The 21,108-nt window shown below is 42.5% G+C and overlaps 1 protein-coding gene across 16 annotated transcripts in view; it reads right to left on the reverse strand.

Moving 5' to 3' along the window:
- Nucleotides 1-21,108, reverse strand: part of LOC105691578 (cAMP-specific 3',5'-cyclic phosphodiesterase) — a 290,405-nt gene that overhangs the window by 110,985 nt on the left and 158,312 nt on the right. For 4 of the 16 annotated variants that reach the window (XM_012410140.3, XM_012410139.3, XM_012410143.4 and 1 more), the window contains exon 2: nucleotides 238-1,708. The exons of 11 other annotated variants lie outside the window; for them this stretch is intronic. In XM_012410140.3, the coding sequence (XP_012265563.2) occupies nucleotides 238-1,295 (1,058 nt within the window). In that variant the 5' untranslated portion in view covers nucleotides 1,296-1,708. The remainder of the gene's footprint in view (nucleotides 1-237; nucleotides 1,709-21,108) is intronic. One more of the 16 variants, XM_012410142.4, reaches the window with a different exon arrangement.

Below are 21,108 nucleotides of genomic sequence, written 5' to 3' on the forward strand. Positions count from 1 at the left end.
AGGTCTCGCGATGAGTTTGATATTACGTTAGTGAAAAAGTAGTTTGTGAATTTTATAGCGTGTTGACCCGCGTCATTCATTTACCATTCCGACTCTCAACTATTGACATTCGGTAATTCGTACCGGGGCAAACGAATGGAGGAATGAAAATAAAGAAATAATCAATCGAAACAAGGCGTGTTACGAAGATGTGGAGTTCAACTCGGAATTGCGTGGCAATAAAGCTGCTCTACTCACTCTAAAAAGACCTCCGAGTCGCTTCTAGGCAACACCAACCTCGGTAGAACAACGGCCTTCTTCCGCCTGTTCTTCAAAGTCGATTGCATCGTGAATTGCAAGAGATCCGGAGTTTGGGCGGGTGAATGCGGACTCAATATGGTAATTCTTCTGTCGCTTCCGCCTGGGCTCGTCAATGAGAATACTCCGGATGCCGGTGGTAGACTAAGGTGTTGGGGAATTTTTCTCTCCGTTCCAGTGTTTGCAAACAAACCGCGACGCACTTCGGCATTCAAACTTTCCTCTCTCTGCAAGTTCTCGCTGCTGCGGGATTCCGTGGTCATTATTCTACGGACGTCCTTTTCCGAGGAAGTTAAAAAACTTCGATGATGGGTCCTAGACGTCGTGTGCGTTTCCGACGAAGTCGAGAGAGACTCCAAGGACCTGCAGTCTTCGCTGTATCGCTCGTCGGCGCTCAAGAAATTTCTGGATGTTCGCAAGCTTTCCATCGACCTCGCCGCCACCTGAGTGCTGCTGCTGCCCGTCGTGAGAAACTGTTGCTTCGGTATCGTCTTAATTTCCGGTTCGTATTCTTCCTGGCTCGAACTGGACTGCGGACTCCGAGTCGAAGATACGAACAGACCGCTTCTCGTTCCGCAAAACTTGGATGAAGTCGCTCTGACCTTCGACCTCGAGGTAGACGCGTGCAGTTGGATAGTCGTGGTCGCCGTATGTTTTTGAACCGATTCGGCGGAACCGACTCGAAGATTTGCCGCGGACACTTTCGACGAGTTTGCCGAGTTCGCGGTGCGTGTTTTTTTCTGGGGCCCAGAAATCCGGTTCCCCTGTTCGTCCGTAACGATGGGAACGGACTCCTCATCCTTCGGAATATTTTCAACTTCGCTCTCCGAGTCATATTCGACGGTGTCGGATTCGTCAGCGGAATTCGGTTGACCCGGTAATCGAGCCCTGAGCAAAGTTATCGCAGCTTTTTTCGCAGAACTCGTTCGTGTTTCCTGGACGAATTTTTTAACCTGGGTGACCTCTTCCTGTCTCTCCTCGGTGTCTTCGTCCTCCATCACACTTCTCGCGGTTTATCAAATCTCGAACCAAATAATTATTATCCTCTCGGTCCGCTGGATTTCCCTCCGATGTTTGACGTGAGAGTTCGCGAAGAAGGACGAGATAATTTCAATGAAACCCGTGGGGATAATTCGTCAGAAAACCATCTGCAGGTAGCCCTCTTTCATCTTGGTCTCGACTGTTTTGAAATTTCGAGTTTTCCGTTCGTTCCCACCGACTGAGAATATCACTCGCGAATCACGTCTCGACGAGTTGCCCGGACTCACGAGAACGTTATTTTCGAATTTCCTGAATCCGGTGTAGCGACGAGCTTTTCTAGGTAAGAAAAGAATCTTGACGTGTTCGTCAAGTTTTCCTAGGTTGTTTCATCAGGCCCGGTTATATTCCTTTCTTGACTTGTAGCTTTTCGCTGAAAATTAATCAACCATTTCGTGATAGAAGTACAATTTCATTCGAGTGCCCGGAATCATGCCGTCGCGAATATCGCGCGATCATCTAACGTCTTCGTTCAGAAATCTAACCAGATTTTCACGCCTTTTAAATCGTTATCGCGAATGAATAATTAATGAATCTGTAAAATGATTAGTCTACGGATATCATAGCTTATTTCATTTCCGGTGCTTTTATCAGAGTATGCGGCTTATCGATTAACATAATTTGGGAAACGTGCTACGGCCCAATCAGCAGATTGCCGCTTTTTCATTTACGGGGTTATGGTTATTGACCTTTCGGATGTTTCTTCGAGTGATTGTTCAAACTTTTGTATAATTAGCGGTGAGTATATTATTCCCATGATTAGGTAAAAAATTTGTAAATCAAATCTTGTTTTCATCAGAATACAAAAAGCTCAACTTTTCTGAAGACTGATATGGAAATTTACGGCTTGAAAAACAACATCAAAATGACAGAAAGTTTTTATCCAGGCCTAAATCTCGAAAGCGATTGTTGAAATTTAAATTTTTAGATCACAATTTACGTATAGAGTCAAGGACACGACCCACCAAACGAAAGTTTGAGGTTGTAAATTGGCCAGCCCGGAAGTCTCCTAACGGTAAAGTTAGGACATGAATAGTTCAGCAGGGAGAGAATCTTGAGACGAAGTACGCTACTGTGAGCAAATGGCTTTTTATCGAAGCACGGAAAAAACAACGATGGACTAAAAATGTATAACATGGTAGCGGATATCATTTAGCTTTTTCAACGTGGTTCATTCGACGACTGCATGAGCACGTCAAATGGAGTCGAAAAATAAATCACGGAATAAATTTATTGAATTTTCAATTTCGAAAAAATCAACGTCAACGCGACCACCTTTATATATATAAATCTCTCTTATTATCCCGTGACCTACTTTTTCACCAGCATGAAGCCATTCAACTCTCCGCATTTTCATCGATTTGTCGACGTGAACAGGAAAATCAGACCATCAGAATCAGAACCCATACTTATTGAAATTCCGTACACCTACACTACTCGATTTATTTAAATCTCCGCTATCCCGCCAGTCACTGATTAGCCTCCGCGAGTTCGGAGACTCCTCAATCTGCAAAGAGTCAATAATATTCCGCACGTTTCCGCAAAGTGTAGGGAGGAAAGAAAGCTGCAAAATACAGATCCTGTCCGTTCCCCGGCGAATCGTGGCACAAAGGGAACTCTGGCGGGATAAAAAAATTACTTTCCATTCATTTTGCTCACACTTTACTCAAGGATCAATATAATTCGAACGAATTCACGAATTTCCTCTGATAATCAAGTAAACACGAAGCCGTGTTTCATCCAAATTTACACAGATCATAGATATATTGATGATTAAAATTTCGAAGACACTCCGATCGAAAAAATAAATCACAACAAAAAACCAGAGCTCAAATTATAATACTAAAGGAGAAAAATGTCACGTGACAAATGTATTCGATATCATGTTTGTTGAAGTGGAGAACTGGAAGCAATTATTCAAAATTTATGTATTCGTCAAGACTGGATATCAAATATACCGTGAAAAAATTTTTGGCGTTGGTGTCCCTCCGAGGCGAAGTCGAATTGCGAGGAATAGCAGAGAACAAGAAAACAAGCGAGGTAATTCGTCCAAACTTTTTACTTCCCAGTCCTCTTTTCACATTAAACTTTACTCACAAAAGTCACGTAAATTTGTGCGTACCTGAATGCCTAATTTAATTCGTAACGTTTAGGCGTTCGGTATCTCGCGTACCGCCCGTTATGGTAGCCGGTGGGTTTTCGCAAATTAGTTATCCACGTGTATATCTTATTGAATAAAAGAAAAAGAATACGCGCACACCGCTCGTCCGTCATTGATTTCCTACCGTTGTCATTACCATTATTATCATGGGTTGAGAGTTAATAATACTGACCTAGAAATATCAGTTAGACTGCAGTGAGACAGACACCGAAAACGCATCGTCTGCGACGTGGGATCGTCAAATATGCCAACTATGCGGAGCTTCTATATTTAGTATAAAAAAAGCTCGGCCCGGCTGGGTCGGCCGCTGTACGTTTCTACCGATAGGAATTCCAACCATTGCAGAATGTCATTTGCATTTTCGAGAAGCTTTACGCCACCCCGAATATTCAAGCCTCGGATGAAAGAATTCCCGACCAAATGTTATCGAGCCGTCAAGCGGGTAATTAGTCGGAAAATAACCTTATGAATCGTATAAACTGTGTCCAATATTTTTTCAGTGATGATCCGATGATTGTACTTGTAAAATGATTCCATCGGTCTTGCGCTCAAAAGATTGTACAGCGGTACACTGAGCAACGGTCAATTTACAATGAATGGCGCAGAAAGCCGGGAGGCGTATTCTCGGAGGGAAAATAAAGTCATCAATTTTTTTGAACGTGGACGAATTTGTTCGATACACATACGTATGGATAAACACCCGGTAAAATTTGTTTCTGTAGAGCGGCGAAATAAATCAAGCAAAAAATATCCCAATTCCATAAACTACCTAGGTGGGAAATTCAATTACCACCGCGTAGACTTCGTGAATTATTTTTCGGACGTATATAAAACTCCGGAGAAGGTTCATTGATTTATAAACGAGGAGTTGGGCTCCGGCAAAAAATATAACCGGGATAAATTTGTCGGCCAAATGGGCCGGAGGGCTACGGCGACCCTGTGAATCCCTATCATCCGTTAGATCCGTAAGTTTTTAAAGGTGACCGTGCGTAAGATGTGAAACGACCAGTCATTTCGCCGAACTTACGACCGTGAAATTCGTCAATCGTCTCCGCGGACCCGAAGATAAATTTCCATTCGTAAAAAATAATACCTACGACAAGGTTGTCACTTTCGGAGGCGTTGCAACTTTTTAGACTGCCAATTTGGTGCGGATTTCTATGGGCTAAATTTCACTCGATTGCGCCTACATTGAGAGATGAAACTGCCACGATCTCACTCCCTATGTAGATCAAAGTTGAGATTTTTTCGTTCTTTGAACGAAGATAAATAATATAAAATAAAATAGACCTTGATAAACATGGTAGAGCTTCACGGGAGCGTAATTGATTCGTTCCAAAATCGAACTTCTATATTGAAACGTTTGCCTTCGAAAATTCAAATTACGGTAACTTTCGGTGGATCGTGACGAGAATGCCGTTAATTACCTGACGGAACGTCGACGAGGGAGACGTCGTGATAACCGTTCGGCTCAGAGGTGGTCTCGTTTGATACATGCAACATGCGATACTTGTAGCTAATTAACTCGGAAGTCGATTTCTGAGACTCAAGTTACACAGAACCTGACTACAAATGGTCGATTTCCGTTCAGGGAATCGGAAATCTGAATTCGATTCCAATAAAAGACCCGCGTCGAATGGAAGTGATGTATTTCTCCTCGATATCCCCGATTACGAAGACCACTACTAACTCGCAGGTAAAAAAAAAAATTTACCATTCGCACTTGAGGTATTCCAAAGAAAGAATTGTTCCAGCGTAGTGCGTAATTCAATTTTCACGCCGTTTCCTGTAAAATTACATCCGTCCTTCACGCCTCTGGTTTTTTGGACTCTCGTATTTACATCCCGGAAATGGCGACGGTTCGACAATCGGTGACGTCAGAGTTTGGCCGAACGAACGTGAAAAGCTGGGCCGCTTGGATCGGGTGAAGTTTTGCGGAATAATGGACGCCGGGGAACGCCTCCGACAACTATTGGAACCGCAAAGTCTGAGCGGACTCCTCGAAAAGCTAGAGAATAATGACTACGCAGACGGCAACCTTCACCAGCCCCCTCGGCAAAGTCCTCGCCCGTCGAGGTGAAATAGTGAGAACAGGTAAATACACCCAAGGACGCGGATATCCGTTCTACCGGAGAATAGGATTTAAATGGCACTCCACTCGAATCGCGTATGCGACGGAGGCACTTTTCATCCCTCGCAGAATGTTCGATAAATAGTGCAAAGCGGTGAAGAGTTTGCTCATTTTCCTGATCTAGCCGGTTCGCGGAGGTTATTGAAAAGACGGCCTCGACGTCGAGGCCTCCAAACCGCACCGCGCATACGTCTTCGAATATTACCGTCATAAGTGTATTCTTCAGAAAGGTTGATCGATAATCAATTTATTGGAGGTAAGACGAAGCGAGTCGAACGTCGTCGTGTCAATGTCATATGATTTTAATGGGCGTATCGAAGTAAAATCGATAACGATATCCTATTTCCGGCATTCGATCCTCCGCGATATTGTTTTTGAATTAGTATCCTTAGCAGAGAGAGAGAGAGGGATTTTTTTTTTTTTTTCTTTTTTTCATTTTCCGCCTCCTCCCGATCGAACAGGAAGTGGGTTTTCAGATCGGCGAGGGTTTGCATCGACGGTATACAAGAATATTATGTTAACCGAACGGAGAAAAGAAAAAGAAACGGAAAGTGTCTTTTTTCGACTCCGCCGAGGGCGATAGATTGCACGAAAGATGCCGAAAAACAAACATACGATGTAGGCGGATGAATGGAGAAAAGAAAAAGGGGAAAGAAAAATATGTTGAAATTTCATCACCGAATTAACCCTCGTCTCATTTTATTTATGTGATTCGGAAAACTCGTTGTTATCAATAAATTGAAAGAAGGAAAAAAGAAGAGAAGAGATGAGGAAAACAATAACAAAAAATCGAGTCGACTGGTTGGGAAAAACGAATTTCCCACAGGGTGTACGACGGGGCGAATATACATACGACTACGTAATAGTTCGGGAATTCAATATTCTCGGGTGAAACTGCAGCGCAGGAATTTCCGAAATAAACTTTTTCGTAAGAAAAACCCTCGGGGAATATAGTTGCCGCTGGATAAATTACCTCGTCAAATAACAGGTCGACCGACCCGAGTGTAAATCTCTTATTTAAATTGCGATTGAGAAGCTCTCGCGAGAAGTTGAAATTCTCGCAACCTCCCCACCATCTTCCGACGGTTTTTATCCGTTTCGAACCGACGCAATTTCAGTGCAGGCTAAGCCGCAAGTAGGTACACCGAAGCAATTTCTCATCGTCATCGTCAGCCACCGTTCGTTGGCGATGAGTGATTCGGGTGCATGCATTCTGCACCATAGGGGAGTACGAAGCAGCTGCTTATGTCATACAACGTATGGTAATTAATTGCCAGTGTTCCAGCGGAAACTAATTAACCAGTTTAACTCAAATGATGGCGATGGAACATCGCGCGTACGCGCACAGCCGGCGATAAGATGGATTTCGAATTTCTGAAGAGACCAAACGGGTTTGACAACCTTTGGAAATAACGAGCGTCCCGGTGACCTTGCCCACATAAAGATAAAGCTATCTCCGATCCATCGATCCGAAGTATCGATCGAACAACCCGGTCTATACCAAAAAAACGAAGCCTAGTTGGTTGGTAAATAGGGTGCACGACGGGAGGGACAAACTTCAAATTTATACAAGGGTTGCGAAGTGGCGGCACCTCGATAACCCATTCGACCGAGTATAAGGTTATACCACGTACACACGCATACATCTGTACAGCGTTTCTTTTTTCCATTTTCCTTCTTTCTGACCCCAGACAGTTTTTCGGTCGTCCCGAAAAACTTTGAGCTCGGAACGTGCATGGGCACAAGGTACGCCACGAGCGTACGTCGCGCGGTGTACGTTGAAAATACGACACTCTACATTGGACGGATGAATTGCAGGCTAGGTAAATTTTTTTTTTATAAAATATATCCAAAAAATCCTGAGACATATGTCCCGAAGGGTAAGTGATGCACCGCGCACGAGATAAAATATGAGACTCGAAGGTTGGCAAACACATAACACCGTAACGGTGCGTATCAATCTTGATGCTCTTTTCCATTCTCTGGTAAAACACAAAATAAGAAGAAAAAAAAAAAAAGAACACGAGTAGGAAGACGACGGCGATGTGAAGTGCATTCGATATTTTTCCCCCATTTTTTTTTTTTTTTCTCTCTTTTACGACTTTTAAAGCGTATCCCACTGGAGCCCAGGCAATTTCTATCTCGCATTTAAACTTGACGCTGCAGATGCTACCCCCACGACGAGATATACACACGAGTATTAAGTATTCGCTACTGTTAAAAACTGAAAAAGAAGAAGAGAAAAAAAAAAGAAACATATCGCGGCATCGTGCGAGCTCAATGGGCGTACATGCTTCTATTAAATGGCTTTATCGATTTGGCACAGCGGGTGTAAGCTGGCTGTCTAGGCAATATCACCTAAGTTCTGGGTCAAGCGTATAGCCCATAACCAGCGGCATTGGCTTGAGTAACGTCGCCACTACCGCGTCAGAACGTGGCTGTTTCAGGGTAAATCGTTTCCCCGCCGATATGGATTTGAAATCATAATACACCGTGGATATACCTGCCAGTAGCAACGAGGGGGCTGTGCCCCCTGATTGCGCGTGTCAATTACTTCACGGCACACCGTCGATAGAAGTGATATTTTCGCGTACGTATTCGAGAATCGGGTGCAGCTTATACGTGAATTGAACGACGGTATCGTAGATAGGCGGGGAATCGATTCGGAACGAACAACGTACAGGTTTTCACAGTGGATTCTTTCAGTTCTCCGATAAATACGTCACACGTTAGACGAAACGGCGAATCGGAATTCTATTCCTCCTCCTAATTAATATTTAAACATCGCCTTCGAAGCGTGCAGCTTTTCGAACGGACGTCGGATGGGGATGACGCGCGGCGAACGAAAGCGAAGCGCTAAGTCTCGAGGGATCCTCGCGATCGCGGGGATCAGTGTCAAACACTTTGTGCACTCGGGTCACGAGAGCGAGGGATCGTGGTACTTTTCCTACGTTCTACGTGAATATATTTTTTGGTTCCCGCTTTCGTTCCGCTCTGAAAGGGGTTAGACCCCGAGGTCGAAGCGCTCGTGGCTGCGCGGGAATTCGGGTAGCGGGGCCCATTCCGGATAGTAAAGAGCTCGGTACGCTTTCACTTCCCTGCCGATCTCACCCCAAAAGTCGATTACGGAGGTTGTATACGTCAGCGCGAAAGGGAAAGTAAACCAGGAAACATTTATCATGCCAAACAAAAGACATTGAAGTCTGGAATAGAAGCCAAACACGATACTGTAGCGACGGGCATCCGCAACAAATACAATCGCGAAACACGAGGACCGGAACAAAGCGTGCTAATTCCAGATGAAATAGATCAAGGGTAAGCCACACGACTTAGCTGATCGTGAAACGAAAGGACGGAACAATGATAACGACATGATTTTTCCCTTAACTACAATTCTGATGAGGAGTTTCAAGTTTGAACTGTGAATTTTGGCAATCGCCGTTAACGTTTATGCCGAGTAATTCGAGTCCGCTGGAGAATCCTGTAGAACTTAAGGAGATACCGCGTATACTTATACCCGTCAAGACGTGCTTATTCGGTTGAAAGCTACAACCGGCAATTACACTTTGGCTTCGGGCAGGTCGAGTGTGCCCGTGCGTATTGTAGATACAAGAAAGCTTGAATTCTCATCCGGAGAGAGCGGAGGAGAAAAAAGCACCCGGTATAATGGAGCGCCTTGTTCTTTTGTCCGAAGAATTCAATTGCTGATTGAAAGAACACTCGACGCCTTCTACCGCGTTTTAAATAGTAGGAGGCTGCTCGTTCAAAATGCCCTCTACGATCTCGGAATTTTTTCAAAACTGACGAAGAGCAGTCGAGTAACGATCAACTTCCGCAAATCAAGGGGAAGGGATAACTCGCGAGTGAAATCGATTTTCGCCCTACGAATTTTTTACAACGATACGATATCGCAAATTTATTATTCATCAGCCCCGGACGAGAGGCTGCAGTGGATGAATTCAACGCCACGGATTGAGTGAAAGAAAAAATGAAATAAAACAAAAAGCGAGTGAAAACCGGGAGCGGTGGCTTTTATATCCTCGACGTAGCGCCGTCTTCTGATCGCGAGTAAGCCACTCGCACCGTGGAGAATCTATAAAGGCCAATGGGAGCCATTAGACTGCGAAAGCCTAACAACGGGTCCGCCGGTCACTCAGCGACGCACAGTGGGACGAAACCCCGAAAACGTGGCCAAAAGTCCGAAAAACGAAAATTCGATTCGGGGTATTTTGACCAGTGGGTTGGGTAGAGAAATGATTGGTGCATTCAAACCTCGAAGGGTAGGATCGTCCCTTATAAACCTGGCTTGGGACATTAGTTCAAAGTCAGCCTTAGTTGAGAGCGCACGCAGCGAGCGAACACACAACGAAAAACGGTGATTTTTGAAAATCCATAACTCGAAAGTGATCCAACCGATTTTAATTTTTCAAAATGGATTCTACTGCTGGAGGTATGTATAAAATATTTCTATATAAGTTAAATTGAAAAGTTATATTTATCTGCTTGAAATACAACCATGTTCGGGACCCTCTGAAATCGATACGGTTTTCGAGACTTCCACTTTCAAGTAGACAAAAAGTTGCTCATCCCGCCAGATCCCGCAATAAAATAACTTGGGGGCCTTAGATCAGTTTATCAGCTAACGATATCGCCTAAAAACGCCTGCGGAAGCCTGCGGAATCGTGCGGAAAACGTAATTTTGGTTAGGTCAGCGTAGCTTGAGCAGGTCCGCGGCGCAGCGCGCCCGGGCGGCATGGGCAGCCCGGTAGGTGTTCGGCACATACAATAGAATAGGGAACTAATATCGGTTTTCGTGTGTATATTAGGGTGCTTGGAAAAATTTATTTTGCAAAGAATTTAGTTTATTAGAGAAGTTTGGTGGTACTTTATTCATTGTACGTTAAATATTTCCAGTGTTTATATGCAAATTAGTTTTTAATTTTCTGTGGCTTTATTGTAGGGTCTAGTAACGACGGCGATATTTTACTATACACCCGGAGGGAGATTTTCCTCATTGTGAAAGCGCATTTGCAGGACTCAATTGCCGATTTATTGGAACACCTTTCAGCCGAACTTTCCAAGAAGAGTGGACGTTCGGTGACCATAGCCGACAGTATGAAGCCAGATGTTTTTGCTCAGAAAGAAAATGCGTTTTTTCCTTTATATGTTATATGATGCACATTTATAGTCTGCACAAATAAACTGCTGGTTGTTAACCTAATATTCGTAATCAATGACCTCGAGAAACCTCCTATACCTTTTATCTGAGATATCTGACATCATTCTACCACATATGTCCATCGTTTTGGATCCGCCATTTTGTTTTTCAGATTTTTGACTTCGGATTCGTGATCAGCGACCCCAAAAATCCCCGAGTACGAACTTTCACCCGATTTGAATGCGTTTTTGAAGAAATTTGTGGCCGTTTTGGATCCGCCATTTTGTTTTTCAGATTTTTGACTTCGGATTCGTGATCAGTGACCCCAAAAACCCCCGAATACGAACTTTCACCCGGATTGAATGCGTTTTTGACTTTTGGCCACGTTTTCGGGGTTTCGTCCCACTGTGCGACGGTGTTCTCGAGAAACCTAAATTCACAGGAGGCGAGTAGCGGTCCTCGTCGGTGGATCGAAATGTTAACAGCGAATGGCGAGTGAATACTCGAGAGGGTTTGCCAACTACAGATGTTAACCGAACGCACCCCAAGCGTTCTAAAACTCCCCAACAAGACATACACCTACATTTGACCCGCGGAAAATCTGCGAAAACGGTGAAGAATAAAGATAAAATTATACAGACTCATAGTTTTCACCATCATTAATATTTTCGTTTTGCCTCCTTCCTATCGGAATAATGCATATCGCGATACGACGACGAGCCGTATGCTAAATCCGCGTCTAATTTTCATCGCTGCGTAATAAGGCGAAAAAATTTCCTGTACCAGGATTATATACGGATCCCCGGGATAAAGGAGGGATAAAGAGAAAAAAGTGAAAAAATGGACCGAGTTAAAATGGCACGAGCTCGGAATTCGTGTGCGGCAGCTTGTTAATTATAGAACACAAGGGAGGGTAAGGTTATAAGACTTAATGGCGTTTTGTTCCCTGGCGAGTAGAAGGTCGAAAATCTTACGTCGAATAAATATTGTATCGATATTCTTCATAGTGTGCGTGTATCGTGAAGATCGTGTTCTACCTATATTTTTTTTTTTTTCTGGCCTCAAAACAAAGCAAAAGTTCTCTTCCAGAAACAAAATGAACGAAACATCGACGATATCAATACCGAACATCGGATACCGAAAGAAAAACTGGTAAAAAAAAACCCACGTCATTCGTGCAGCATAATTCGCTTATGATTCGCCTTCTGATGGGTTCCGCCTAGGTTTTACAGAATTCCTCTTGGTCGGATCTAGTGCGGAAGCGAGTTTCGTAACTGTATAATCAACTCAGCGAGAACAATCTAGTCATACGAAGCTTAGCTGTTCGATGTAAAGGAATATTAAATTAGATTTGGAAGAGCACGACCGTCGAATAAGCTCAACACCGGGATACCTACATAAAGCCAATATCGTTGAAACTGCGTGAAAATTATCAGAAAAGGAATAGAAAATTTACGGTCATCGCGGTGATTTTTACGTCTCTCTTCGTTACTCTACGAGTGACGCACGTACGGCGTTGAGCAGGAAAAAAAAGAAGAGGAAAAAGGACGAATTTCGAGATGTACGAAGACGCGCCATTCGAAAGATACATATACAATTACCGGCAGCTGTTTGGCCTCGTACATTTGACATCGCGGAAACTCATGAGAGGTATTACGAAGTTCTGCAGGCGACTCCGGGGAGTTAAAATCCACCCTTTCGCTCGAAGGGTTTAAATATCATAAAGGTTCAACCTCCGGTGCTCCGATACCTTCGGGCAACGCAGGGATTACAAGACGAAGAGACTGTATGCGGGATGTAGCTTTTTGATCGGATAACTTTGTCGGCAAACAAACAGATGCTTACGACAGCGCAACGAGTTTTTTCAGTTCTTCCGTAGAACGAATTACCGCCAATTGGGCATACGTCGCGTACGCTTAGAAATTGACCCTCGACATTTCGATCCGTATGACGTAAGAACGATGACTATAACTTCACGAAAAGTCCACGGGAACAAAGCTGGGCAAAATAGCCGTGATACAGAGAACTTGTACGTTACCAATTTTCGTTTTCAAATTTGTTTTCCATATACTAGACTCCGACGGACGGATTTACCTTCAAATTATATTTAAATAACGACAACCAGCGGTGGATCGATAGCCGAGGGAGTTTCTGGTTCAATTTCAAAACCCAGACCCTGAGGGCTGCCTTCCACTCTTGTCCCCCTCACGTATGTACGGTTTCCTCACCTTACGCATTTCACTGTGCATCATTTTTTCTTCTCCCTTTTTCTAATTTCTCATCCGAATTTAACTGCGAAAATCACCTCGTTGACGAAGAAAATTTGATTAAAGCTAACTAGAATTTTGTCCGCATCTTAATCAGTCCGCGTATAAAACCGAGGGATCATTTACCAATTTGAGATGACGTTGGTTTGTCAATTTTGCATGCGTTGGTCGTAAGTTTAATTTTTTTAGAAATTTAATACGACGTGGCAACCATTTGTGTCACTTATGTAATCTCGTTCGCGGTAAGGGAGAAGAAAAATATAAATAAAATGGAAAAATATTCTCGGCTCAGGTGAAAATTATATAGGGTAGCCACAGAAATTGCTGCAGCATGCACATTACTCCAACTTTGTCCTCCGAGTTCTTCCCGCACAGCAGCTATATACTTGTACAACTATACCTACTCCAGAAATTACATGAAAGAGAGAAGCGGAAAGCACCTCGAGAATAATAGTAATTACAGGTTAACGATAATAATTTGTTTCGCTCGCATTTGCTTTATAAGCATCCAAAGAGAACGGCACCGGATCAAAGGAATAAAATCCAGGATACGGGATTATAAGAGAAACGGTCACCGCGTTGCTTGAATGAGGAACCAATGACATATTTCGAGACCTTCCAACTTTCACCTCGAATTAATTTACCGAATTTGGATCAATCGACACGATTTCACCCTCAGCAGTCGTCGACGGGGTGAAATCTTTCCACCGATTTTATGATTCGAAAAATTTGTCGTTCCGCACGAAAACTTCGATCAAAGGTCACGCCTTGACCTTTTGAACCGGAGTGTATCGAACATCGTAAAAAAATCGGAACCTCGTTCGTTGCGTAATATTATAAGCACCGCACACTGCAATTGCAGAGAAAATATCCCGTAGATCGGCGCATGCGGTTATTTATAAAACTACCAGGTAAGATAATAACGTAGTCATATATACGTTAAATTAATAATTGGAGCGTGAACAAAATGCAGCACCTATAGACTGACCGCGTCGGAGCATGAAAAAAGAAAGAAAGAAAGAAAAAATAATAATAATAATAATTCCAAACGGCCGCGCACGCGAGTTCAAATTTAATTTAATTGCAACACGGATTCGGAAATATGTACGCCGTTCCATGCCCGCCCTTGTCCAATTTTTACCGGAATTTACCGGTACGGCTCAACGTAGAAAATGCGTGTATCTCGATTCCGTGTGAAAACGAAAAAGTGAAGAATAAAAAAGAATATCCGGTACGTTCATAGGCATCGAATTTATGGTACGTACATCTATATCCCCTGATCCCTAGGAGGAGGCTTTGAACTCGAGTATCGAGACCGTACGAAGCTGGCGCGGTATTTGAATTGCAAATTATAGGCGTCACTCCATCGAGGATCACGCTATGCTAAAACCAAAACCTTTAAGACGTACATCTAAAGCTCGTGTCTTGTCCCGCAGGCTTTATGGTCTTCGTCGAGTAGACACTGAAGTATTACATGCAGTAATGTAGATGAAAATTATTACATGTCACATAGTTTTCACTGTACGTACAGTAACGGGATAATAATAGACGAATCGAGGCAAAATGTATGTACTACTCTCACGGTTACCGGGACAAGGATAATAAATATCGATAAAAGAAAATGAGGAGTTGATAAAATTTTCAACAGATCTAACAACGCGAGTGGATATAATAAATGGAAAAATGCAAGTGTCCTGCATCTCCAAGGACGCAGCAACGCCGTACCACTCTTTGACAAAATACCGACATGTGGACGGAACTATAAGCGTATAAGGTAACGTCACATCGAATATTCCAAGAAAGTGAACGTTTTTCCTACAGATGCTTTGGGGGCCAGGAGATATGAAAGAAAATCCTGAGCTACGTAGATATAGCACAAAAGGACAGAAGAATGAAACGTACACCGTATAATATATAAATAGAGTAGTAGCGAGCGGGAGAAGGAAAAACAGTGAGGATCTTCTCTTTTTATTTTTCTCAACAACGGAACACAGAGTCGGTACATAAGCTACAACGCAAATGATCCTTCCACGTAGAGAAGGAAGCTTTGCTTTTGAGGAGAACCGTTACACACGTGTGTTCGCGTAATACGCAGAGCAATACAGCCGTACCTTCGGATTTCGATATTTTTTAAAAAATTGGCCGGTGCAACGTGAAAAGAAGTTTGAAGAGTTAAAGAGCCACGCGGTTCAAAGTACTGCAACAACTTCTGACCCGTTTTGTGTATAATGCGAATATGAAATTTTTCATTAAAAACTGACGATGCACTGCGGATGACAAGCTGTATTAACTTGCGGCAAAGAACGTTTACAAAGAAAAAAAAAAAAAAAGAAAAAAAAAACGTTGAACTCGCGGACTCGTTGTGTAAGACGTGCGGATATTAACGTTGAAATTATATCGATTTCGGAGTATCGTGATTCGTGCGTGTCAAAGGCACGAAAAGCCAACGACTCTCGGCATCGCGAACCGAAAACACTTTTACATCGACGTACGACACGCTTGACCAGAATTACCGTTCGAGTGAAAAAGTAGGAAACATAAAATAGACAAAAGAATAAATAAAACAAAAACCATGACTCTGTTCGTCACGTAACGCGTTACGAGCAACGTCATTCCGTTTTCGTACAGATCCGTGTGTACCAGGTGTAATTTCGTTACGTCCAAATCACCGGTGCAAATTTTCCGGAAAATTACTTTCCGACACGAAGACTACCACGGATATGTGTGCATGGGTACGTATTTGGAAACATGAAAAAAGACGACTGTAAAAAAAGAATATTTGAAAAACTAATCTCATGCAAGCTCCGTAAGATAGAATACGTGCAGAGATAAAAAGCAATTTCTTGAATATTCATGAAGAGTCACGCTAACGAGGGCGAATGCGGACAAACACGCTAGTTGATTAGAAGGATCGAAAAGCGGAAAAATAAATGTTGTAATAATTCGTTCTGCAAAATGAATGGGAAAAAGAATGCCGAAAAACCTAATCTATGTTCAATCTCGATTCGCTCGTGCGACATCGGCGTTGTGATTCTCGTATGGAAAATGGTTGGGCAAACGTGAAGTTTTGTTACGGAAATAGAATCGAATATCCTAACTCGTTATAGCGCAGAATGAAGCCTATGTATATAACCCCCACCGTCGCTGCTGTCCCGGATTGTGTCGGTTCGGTGTCGGTATCAAGCTTTGCAAATGAGGTGAAATCATGCCATACGGAAAGCGAGAATGCTACTACCATATACCCAGGCGTGGGGGTTGCGATATCGAACGATGTCGCTGGTGCACAGTTGTGCCTCGTTTGGAAACACGCCAGCCATTTATAATGTCGCACGGGAATCGCTGCCTACAAAACGATATATCCCGGGGAGGCCTTTGAAACAGGATTTCGGATTCATTGTGCATGGATACGCACTGCGAAATAACCTATTGGAAATACCCTTCATGTGTCATAGCGTATCGAACATGGGAACGATCGGGATCGGGTCCCCGTACGGGGTGAACAGGCGCCACGTAAAAATTCGTTGATGCGTCAGGAATGAATCGATATTTCCTGGGATACAGTGAAAATGAAACGGTTCTGTTTGTTCTTTACTTTTCCGGAAATTGGATTTATTCGGACACCTTATAGGTATACTGAAATTATGGCGGGCCTTCTCGCAATTCACATATGATAACTTAATTATATCGTTCGGTTCTCTCGCTTCGCACGGATAATGTGAAGAGTCCACTGAATGAAAACGAGTAAAAAAATACCAAACGAATATAAGCGAAAGTTAGGCCCAATTACGATAAATAACGAGACAGTTGACGAAGGATAGTGTAGTATACACGAAGTGGAATAGCGAGTATCGCGCGCACGACATAATGAAACCAAAAATCTCATTGTCAGTATGCCGGGCGCACAAACAATTAGATATAATAAATACTTCGCGATGACTTATCTCGTGTCTACATTGCGTCTACTCGCTGCAACGTCCCTGGGAGAGATTCTCATTTCAGTCATCGCTGATAAGAACTATTTCGGTTATCGTCTCTCGGTCTTACCCTATAATTAGCGACTCGCCTCCCTCTCTACTCCTGAAATTGTGCTGCGGATGTGTCGGGTGTTTCTATTTCGTTGGTGACGAACCAGCCGCCTGCAACGGCGACAATAACGGCATTGATTTTTGCATTGATAACCCGATCGAACGGATGCGGATGATGACGGCCTATATACACGAAGGAGAAAAAGCTTCATCGTCGCACCATCAATAATTTGCAAGTATTAAAAATTCAATCAGCGAGTCGGCGCGCCCCGCAGACACCGGCTTTTACAACAACACGCCTACGAGCGTAGTTGTTTCTGAATTTAACAGAGTTATCGGTACGGGGGTGATTTTAACGTAGCTCAATCGTACGTCGGTAGCAAGTCTCGACCGAAAGTTTCCGTATGTACGGTGTCCGGTGTACGACGCAGCGTAACTTTTCTCCCCGCATGAAAATATGATCGACGAAATTTTGTTGAAACTACCGAGCGACACGCTGCCATCGACATTTTGTATCTGACCTATGTATCTATCTATCTTCATTCGCGGTAATGTTTCCCGAGTCACGTGACGATCCTTTCTCCAACAAACCGCTTACCGCACCTTTGACGCGAGTCGACGTACGATGTTCCTGAATGATAAGTTTCAAGGTGCTGAGAAGCCACTGGACGTTTCTCTGCGAATCCTCCTGCTAATTCAAGTACGTATAACCTGCGTATCGCGGTCAACATTGGCAGGGACTCTATTCCTTTTCAGACTGAGGATATTTTTCATGGAACTCGACAAAAAACAAATGTCAAATTCGGAAATTTTTTATCATAGAAAACATTTTGTTTTTTTGTTCTCATATTTTACGGCGACCGGTTTTGCAAAAAAACGCTTTTTGGACGCAATATCAGAGATATATCGCATACCAACTGACGTAATTCAAAGCTGCGACCGAGAACTGCAGAGAGCAAGAAGTTCGTCAAAGCGGACGGACACTAATTAAAATATTCATCAGCCACGAGCAAAAGGAAATTGACAAAACTCGTACATAGCTCGGAACGAGATATAACTTACTGTGAACGGTGTATGATTGACTGTTCCGAATAGTTCGTACCGCAAATATACCTCTAATTAAATAAGCCATTCGGAGTGTACATTGAATAGGCATATACGAACTTTGCGTCAATCGACGTTCCGCTGGTCGATTTTTATTGACACACCGCAGGCACGTGACTTGCTCATACACAACGCATGGGCCATACATTAGGCACAACTTCGGTGTCACTTCGCACGATGGTATCTAACGATTCTGGATTGAAATAAATTAGAGGAAGTTTGAATCGTCGAGCCACAAATGGGAAGCAAACATTCGCATGTGACTTTGTTATTCATTCTTCGTGTACGGCGTAATCAAATAATAACAACAATTACGCATCGTATATTTATTAAATTTGGATTATGTAGAAGCTACGAGCAGACGCGAGAATATACACACATAGGTATGTATACATATGACTGCGAGTTTGCTACCTTATAATAAATAAATCACGAGGTGAGTATATACCATGGTAACTATCTATTACTATATCTGGTTGTAGACAGCGTGTATGTAATCCGTATAATATGTAAAATATTCAGAGTGCGTACTGCAGGTAATATCTCACCCCGTAAAAGGTCATCACCCTCAAATTGCGCATGCACATCTCGTATTTGTGATATATTAGTGTCTGCAAAGATCAAAATTCACCTCATTTTCATGCGGTAAAACCGTCGTCTGTGTTGGTAATCGTGAAATTTACACCTCCGAGCGGAATGACTTTTTTAATCCCGCCTGCGATTAAAAATTACGAGAAGAGGTATATATATATATATTCGTACATATTGAATTAAAAACAAAAGGAGGCTTTACCCGTGTATACGCCGACGAATGTAGGTGATGCAAAAAAAAAATTTCTCTCCCCCCAAATAAACCCAAATCAATTCGTATCTCGCGATGTTCGGAGCGTAATTAAGAGACTGATGAAATTTTATTAATTTCGATACCCTGAGAGCTGATCCTTACCGGAAGATTTCGTTCATTCATCGTCGCTCTAAATCCGGCACAGTTGGCAGGTTGATTAGGTAATGGAAAAATTGAAACACTTATTGTCCCCCCGTTCTCGAAATTTCCGACTGTAAGTCAGATAGTTCGATCGCTAAAGATAAATACTCCAACAATGATGAAGATAAATTTGTTTTAAGAATATTGTGTCACGGGTATATCCAGTAAGCGATAAGTCGTATCATGCGTGCACAGGGTGATCTGAATTTCAAACAGGATACGAATATTGAAAAATACATATACCAAGGATAAATTGATTATATCAGAATTTGAGAGCCCTCGCGTTGCAGGTTAATCATTCATCTAAAGACACTGTAAATTAAAGTCTTGTCCGAAATGTTAATAACTCATTAAATTTCTCGTTAACAGCTTCAATTTTGTACAAAGAAATCGGGACTCTTTCAAGTTAGAGAGCTTAATCGAGTTCAGCTTGAAAAATCCATTCACCGTCCACTTCAACGATTTTTCTTTATTATTATCATCATCAGTTTTTTCTAGATTGTCGCAAAACCAGCGGCATTTGCCAAGGGCGGCATCGAAAATATAAATCGTGGTTTTAACGAAGATAATTTTTCTTCTACTACAATACGGTCACGACAAAAAACCTCAATTAAACGTATTATGATAATTCGAAGCTGGGTCAAGTGCAGTTTAAGAATTATAAAAGTTGGAATTCCAAGAGAATGTTTAATCAATCTTTTTGATAAAATTAGTAGAGAGTAAGAATAATTAGATAGATAATGTGTATACACATGCATATACTCCGGCGGACGAATGATAAAACTCAAGGATTTCAAGAAGCTATTGTCTTCGATTTCGTCACTCGTCTTATTTTCCGTCTTGCAGACAAAATGTCGAAACGCGCTCTTTGCCAAGTTCATGATATTTTAGTCGACCGCGGTTGCGTAAGTTAACCGAAGATACGATCAAACCTTATACGATACGATAAAAATATCGAATTCGTATTTTACACGGTGTGAGAAAATTGGTCAATTCTCGAACCTCGTGAAATTTAAAGAGTGGTATATGATAATGACAGGTACTCTGGTTCTTTCATCGGAGCTTTCTGCCATATATTTTTCTCTAAATCAGGAAACCAAAGACTCGCGAATGCACCACAATAATTGATGCACGCGTGTTATACGTTGGATAAGAAATACTCGGTCAACGCACAGCGAAAAAATTACAGATGGCTAAATGTTTCACAGTCAGTCAGAATTACCATCTCATGATCTACAACACGCGAAATTCATGTTTTCACGATTGTAGTAAAGATTTAATTTATCATGCACCGGCTTGATTTATTGCGATGTATACACTATGGCGCCGTTTATGATCGCGATCCCCGGAAATTACTGTGGAAGTTATTTTTCGCTGCACGGCTATTATCCCCGATCAATTAACCCTAGCTTCGCTTTACCGCAGATGGATGGAGTGATCCAACTACCCTTACTATGATCGATGCTCCAGTTAATCCATATTCGCGTGGCTGTCGAGGCATATGGATTTCGATACTTTCGAACTGTTGAACTTGATGCAATACTTACAACATGTACACCGCAGCCTTGCCCAGAACCGTCAGACACTACGGATTTTTTGCTTGGGACAAAAAAAAATAAGATATCTCTGGATATCTCTGGATACCTAGTCGCTGAAAACCGTAAATCCTTACAAAAAATTGGATAACTTTACGAGAAATGATCCTCAAATTTTTTCAAACAAGTAACGTAAAGCTAAGGTTTGCCTCGTCGGAATACTGAGAAAAAAAAATTATTGTCATTCCGGAAAATTATTTGTAAATCTACGCTTTCTCATTTATTCGTCTACGATTTTTTTTTTGCTGAGATAACTCATTTTTTTGTCGTTAGTCGCACGGTGCATCGCACGGTACCAGCTCATCATCGTACAAATCTCACTTGGATTATGATAAATACTCTTCAAT

Source organism: Athalia rosae, chromosome 1, assembly GCF_917208135.1.
Source record: "Athalia rosae chromosome 1, iyAthRosa1.1, whole genome shotgun sequence".
NCBI lineage: Eukaryota > Metazoa > Arthropoda > Insecta > Hymenoptera > Athaliidae > Athalia > Athalia rosae.